Source organism: Macrobrachium nipponense, chromosome 15, assembly GCF_015104395.2.
Source record: "Macrobrachium nipponense isolate FS-2020 chromosome 15, ASM1510439v2, whole genome shotgun sequence".
NCBI classification, from domain to species: domain Eukaryota; kingdom Metazoa; phylum Arthropoda; class Malacostraca; order Decapoda; family Palaemonidae; genus Macrobrachium; species Macrobrachium nipponense.
Genome location: NC_087208.1, coordinates 59,564,659 through 59,569,686, shown reverse-complemented (window position 1 = coordinate 59,569,686; position 5,028 = coordinate 59,564,659). Strand labels below are relative to the sequence as shown.

At 39.5% G+C, this 5,028-nt stretch overlaps 1 protein-coding gene across 1 annotated transcript; it reads left to right on the top strand.

The window, feature by feature from the left end:
• The first annotated feature begins 464 nt into the window (after positions 1-464).
• Positions 465-4,114, top strand: LOC135226878 (uncharacterized). Its single transcript, XM_064266572.1, has 2 exons — positions 465-607; positions 2,625-4,114. The coding sequence occupies exon 2, from the start codon at positions 2,625-2,627 to the stop codon at positions 3,354-3,356; it is 732 nt and encodes a 243-aa protein (XP_064122642.1). The 5' UTR covers positions 465-607; the 3' UTR covers positions 3,357-4,114.
• The last annotated feature ends 914 nt before the right edge of the window (positions 4,115-5,028 follow it).

The window sequence follows — 5,028 nt, the reverse complement described above, 5'->3', positions numbered from 1 at the left end:
TTAGATGATACTTCTGTTTCCCATCCTATCATGACATAATTATCCGACGTGTTTCTTTTACAAGAATTATAATAATCGCCGTTGTCGTCATGATCCAGATGAGTTTAAGTAAATATAATTAGTCATCGATTGCTGTTTTGTGTTCCATTCAAGAATGGAATTCTTGCATATGGGAGTTTTTATTAGCGATTCCCCAAGTTAGCAACAATCCGCGCAGTTTCCTACTAGGATTTTGGAAGTCTTAGAATATGGCAATTCCTGTGTGCTTTCTTGAATCTATCATACTCCCATACAACCACACTGTCTGTTTTGATCAGAAAATCGTCTACATTTCCCTCATCTTTCCACTTTCCTAGTATTATCCTTTCCTTCTCTCCTTCCGGAGGGACACATCTTCCCTCCTGCCTATCCGCCCCCCTCCCCGGGCGAGTCTAGGAAGGGCTAGGAACGACCGCCCATATAAGGGTTGCTTATTACGACGCGGGTGTCCCGCCTTCCCTCACGGTTATAAAGGAAGAAGATTTCTAGCCAGGCGGCACATATCCAAGTGACCTTCGCCGAGGCGAATTAGGGGTCGGCATTTTATTCTCTCTCCACTTACTCCAAGGTGAGACTTGAAGATGCTCAAGGGTTAACGGTTCAGCGAAGTGAAGTTTGCTAAAAAGTGACTGGTTGCACTGAAGTGTAGTACTACGTACGTTTGCATCATTCTCAGTGAAGTAGTACGATGGCGTGCAGTCACACCAGTGAAGTTTGAGAGCAGTGATCAATAGTACAGCATGTGACTCAAGTCGACTCAAAACCGTTTATTTATTTGACTGTTTAATCCACCGTCTTCGAATAGCAATGCTAGAAACTAAATATCAAATTAGAGCGAATGCTAGTTTCACCAAAAATTTCTGCACCTTATTCATAAATGATTTTAAGAATTACAAATGGCTATATAGAAGAATGAGACTTTGAGTGCTGACTGAGGGACTGATTCAGTCATTTATCCTAAGGTCGAATATTATCGATGGTGTACCTTCAACATGCGTCTTTGTTGTATTAACAGAGTCCAGAGGTCTACACCTTGACTCATCAGCCCTTCTACCGCTTGTGGGCCGTCTTTAGACAAGGCGCATGTTGGCATAAGGCCCTCTTAATCTAAAGTAATCAGCCCAGTCTATCAAATGACCGTATAGCTTTTAATGGTTGTCGCCTGAATTCGATATAAAAATGCAACTTCACTCAGATTTTATTATAAACTCATTTTCATAAATGATCGTTATTATTTTATGATTGGTTGTTTAATTACAGAACTATTTCCTGTGGTTTTGCCATTTGCTGGATGTACTAGTTTGCGGTTTATTAGTGAATTTCTATTTTGAAGAACTATTTTTTTTAGTGTTATTCTTCGCTAGAATTTAAGGGGTGTGCCCGCCCTAGCTATGGTAGATTCACATCAACCGTGCATCTGATGTCTAGGCCACTCCCTTACGATACGACGCTCCTGATTGGCTGTTGATAAGCCAATCACTTTCAGTCTCTCTCGAGAGTTCACATTTATAGGATGTATGTTCCACCTCTCCTTAGAGATACGTCTGTCAAAAGTATCCCTCAGGAGAGGTGGAACATAGATCCTGCCTATGTGAACTCTCTCGAGAGACTGAGAGTTTCCAGCCCTGTGATTGGCTTACCAACGGCCAATCAGGAGCGTTGGAAGGGACGGGCCTAGACATCACATGCACGTTTGATGTGAAGCTACTGTAGCCCCATCCTACTGGCTTGATAAACAACGAGTTTTGTCCGGTTATACTATGACAGATTCGCCACACTTGTTTAGTGACATTACTCTCTACATCTGTGGATAATCTGTGTGTTTTTAACCTTCCATGCGTTTCACTGAGTAAGCTAAGCGAATCATAAGTTACCTCCCTCGTTGGAAAAGAGAGTAACTAGAAAAAGAAAGTGAAAAACGAATGGATAAATGGAAATCAACAATCAAACAACCAGAGTCCTCTATTGACGTTGCGGACAACCAAATAATAATTTGAAAATAATCATCAGAGCTTTGATGGGTCATAGTTGAAAGTAACTCGTACCTAAGCAAAAAAAAAAAAAAAAAAAAATCAGGTGCTCGAAAGATTCATTTCCAAAAATGAGAAACAAATATTTTCTATATTGTAAAAAAAAAAAATGTAATAATGATGTCTGAAGTAGCTAGCTACGAAAGAAGGATATATTATAATAATAATGGTTGGATGAAAGAAATGAATATATAATCCATTTCTTTGACCATAGCATTTGTTAATCAACATTAATTGCTGACTCAAGGCTTACAGAAACATGAAATTATTGAGAGAGAGAGAGAGAGAGATGAAGCTAATTTACTACCAAATTACTGGTTATAGTCATAATGTATACAAAATACAATGGATGTTTAAAACAACCGGCCCCCCCTAAAAAATTCACAAAATATATTTTTATTACGAGGAGTATTAAGAGCGGATTTGAATTTTGTTAGTACCATTACTTCTATTATTACCACTTTCACTACCGTTGTCATAGATGTTATTATTATTATTATTATTATTATTATTATTATTATTATTATTATTATTATTATTTTGTTTTCATTTCAGATGCGTTGTTCATCCCTTCTCTCGACCATAGTCCTAGTGACATGGATCAGCGCCTCAGAGGCCGTTTTGCTCGGAGCAGCGCTGGCCCTGGGAGGCCTAGCAGCCTTGAAGGGCGCCGCCCTTGTCGGTCTAGCCGTCCATAAGCACAAGAAATTCGGCCATCACTATCAGACACCCCAGTATTACGGAGCACCTCACGGCGGCTACGGCTACGGCCATGGCTACGGCTACGGCTACCGGAGATACCGAAAGGGTCGGTCAGCGGACGACACTTCCTTCGAAGAATACGGCGAGGACCTCCTCTTGTCCACCGTGGGGCAGCTAGACCCGAACGGCTGCGTCCTTAAGCTCCTGTGCCAGGCGCACGTCAAGAAGGTGGCTGCGCGCTCGCTGGAGGAAGCCATCTTGGTCGACCTGTTCTCCAACGGCACCGGAAAACTCACGTCTCAAAGCGCCGCGTTCGTCTTCGCCACCGACATCGGGGTGAAGACACAAGACCCCTTGGCCTGCAAGAAGTACTTTCCGAACTGTCCTCTGAGCGAGGGACAGCTCAGCGGGCTTCTGCAAATGGCGTGGGGCTGCGGGCTCAACGTCTTCCAAGGAGACGATGGTGTAATTGCGGAAGACGGAAGGCAGCAAGGAGCTGGCCAAGTCACTGAGCAAGAAGTGCCAACTACCGCCGGTCCCCAAGCGACGCTGGGCGGTCTTGTGAAAAAGGGTATCCGATCTTAAATCTCTCTCTCTCTCTCTCTCTCTCTCTCTCTCTCTCGTCTCTCTCTCTCTCTCTCTCTCTCTGCCGTTTTATAAGCTAGGATTAGATGCTTTAATTCATTTCCTTTTTTACACGTCATGAAGTTCCAGAGGTACATTTTTTTTTTAAAGAAACGTAACAGGCGCCAAAAGGCTAGACTGATGAATGCTTATTGTAAGTTAACTGTTAATGAAACACACACACACACACACACACACACACACACACACACACACACATATATATATATATATATATATATATATATATATATATATATATTATTGGATGATGTATAATATAATATATCACTATATGTATTGTCATACAGCGTATGAAAATATACGCGTATTTATATACTGTTGTATACATACGAAAACAATTACAAGAACATGTCCGTATCGTACATACACATTCTCAGGGAAAACGTCTCTTAACATACACACACAAATAAATACATATAAAAGATAAGTCAATACTTACCTATATAGAAAATAGTCTTAAGAATAGGTACTGTAGTTCACCAGGGAATTTGGGCATTAAACAGACTATAGTAGTTCTGAGTCTTGAGTGATGTTTTAGTCATGTTTCTCGTTCAGGACTAAACGTTTGTCTTTGTCATGTTTCTAATTAGATGTTACGTTCTTTATAATGTTTTTATTATTATTATTTTTCATCGTTATGATTGTTGTGGTAACGAAGAATAATAATGAAAGATGTGAATGATTTTATCATTAAACAGAGGAATAAACAAATGGTGTTTTTCTTTGCTATTACCTGCATGGGCAACACTGTCAATTTTTATGATAATCTAAAAATAAAGAAAGAGTGTTATTCTTGAAAGTAATTGGAACTAGTATGTCACATTATCAACAAAATTCTCCTTGATGACCAAAAAGACCACGAAATTGCAAAGCATATCACCAAAAATCGGAATACAGGACTAAAAAAAATCCCTACAAATCACTGGGTCATCAAAAGAGCCTTACAGAAGAATAGGCGTTTCCACTAGCTGTGAAATAAATAATCCATTGAATAAAAGATTCGTTTCATCTGCCTTTTGCAGATAGTACTATGAAATTTTGCGCCAAAATAAATGAATAATCTACCCATTGGCGTAAAGAATGCCGTTTATTAAATAAAATCGATATTTTAATGAACTGATAGATTTATAAAACAGCATATCTATAACTGACTGCGTTTGAATCGTTTTTGCGCTTGTATTGTTAACACTTGGTGCTCATACCCGTACGAGCACGGCCAACTATAGGTGGCCGTGGTACGATGTCCCGGGTGCATATTCCCTATAATCGGTTTTTTTTTTTTTTTGTGTTTTTTTTTTTTTTTTTCATCTGCCCATCCGCCTGTGGTGTTTTTGTATGGTAACACTGGGCTTTAGATAGTTACATTATGTGTAAGTTTTAGGTAAATAAAACGATATCTGGGTGTACATTTGCAACTGAAAAGTGTTTTCATAATTTACTATATGCGAATTACACCGTTAATATTCGAAATAGGATATTATTATAATCGTTGAATGTAAGCTGAATGTAAATGTCTAAAGCCCGGACGCAGTGTTAGCATACAAAAACACCACAAGTGGATGGACAGATGGAAAAAAAACAGAGTATAACTGTTAACGAGTTCCGAACC

Excerpts from the sequence above, each read along its gene's own strand:
- LOC135226878 (XM_064266572.1), top strand. The coding sequence starts at position 2,625 with ATGCGTTGTTCATCCCTTCTCTCGACCATAGTCCTAGTGACATGGATC.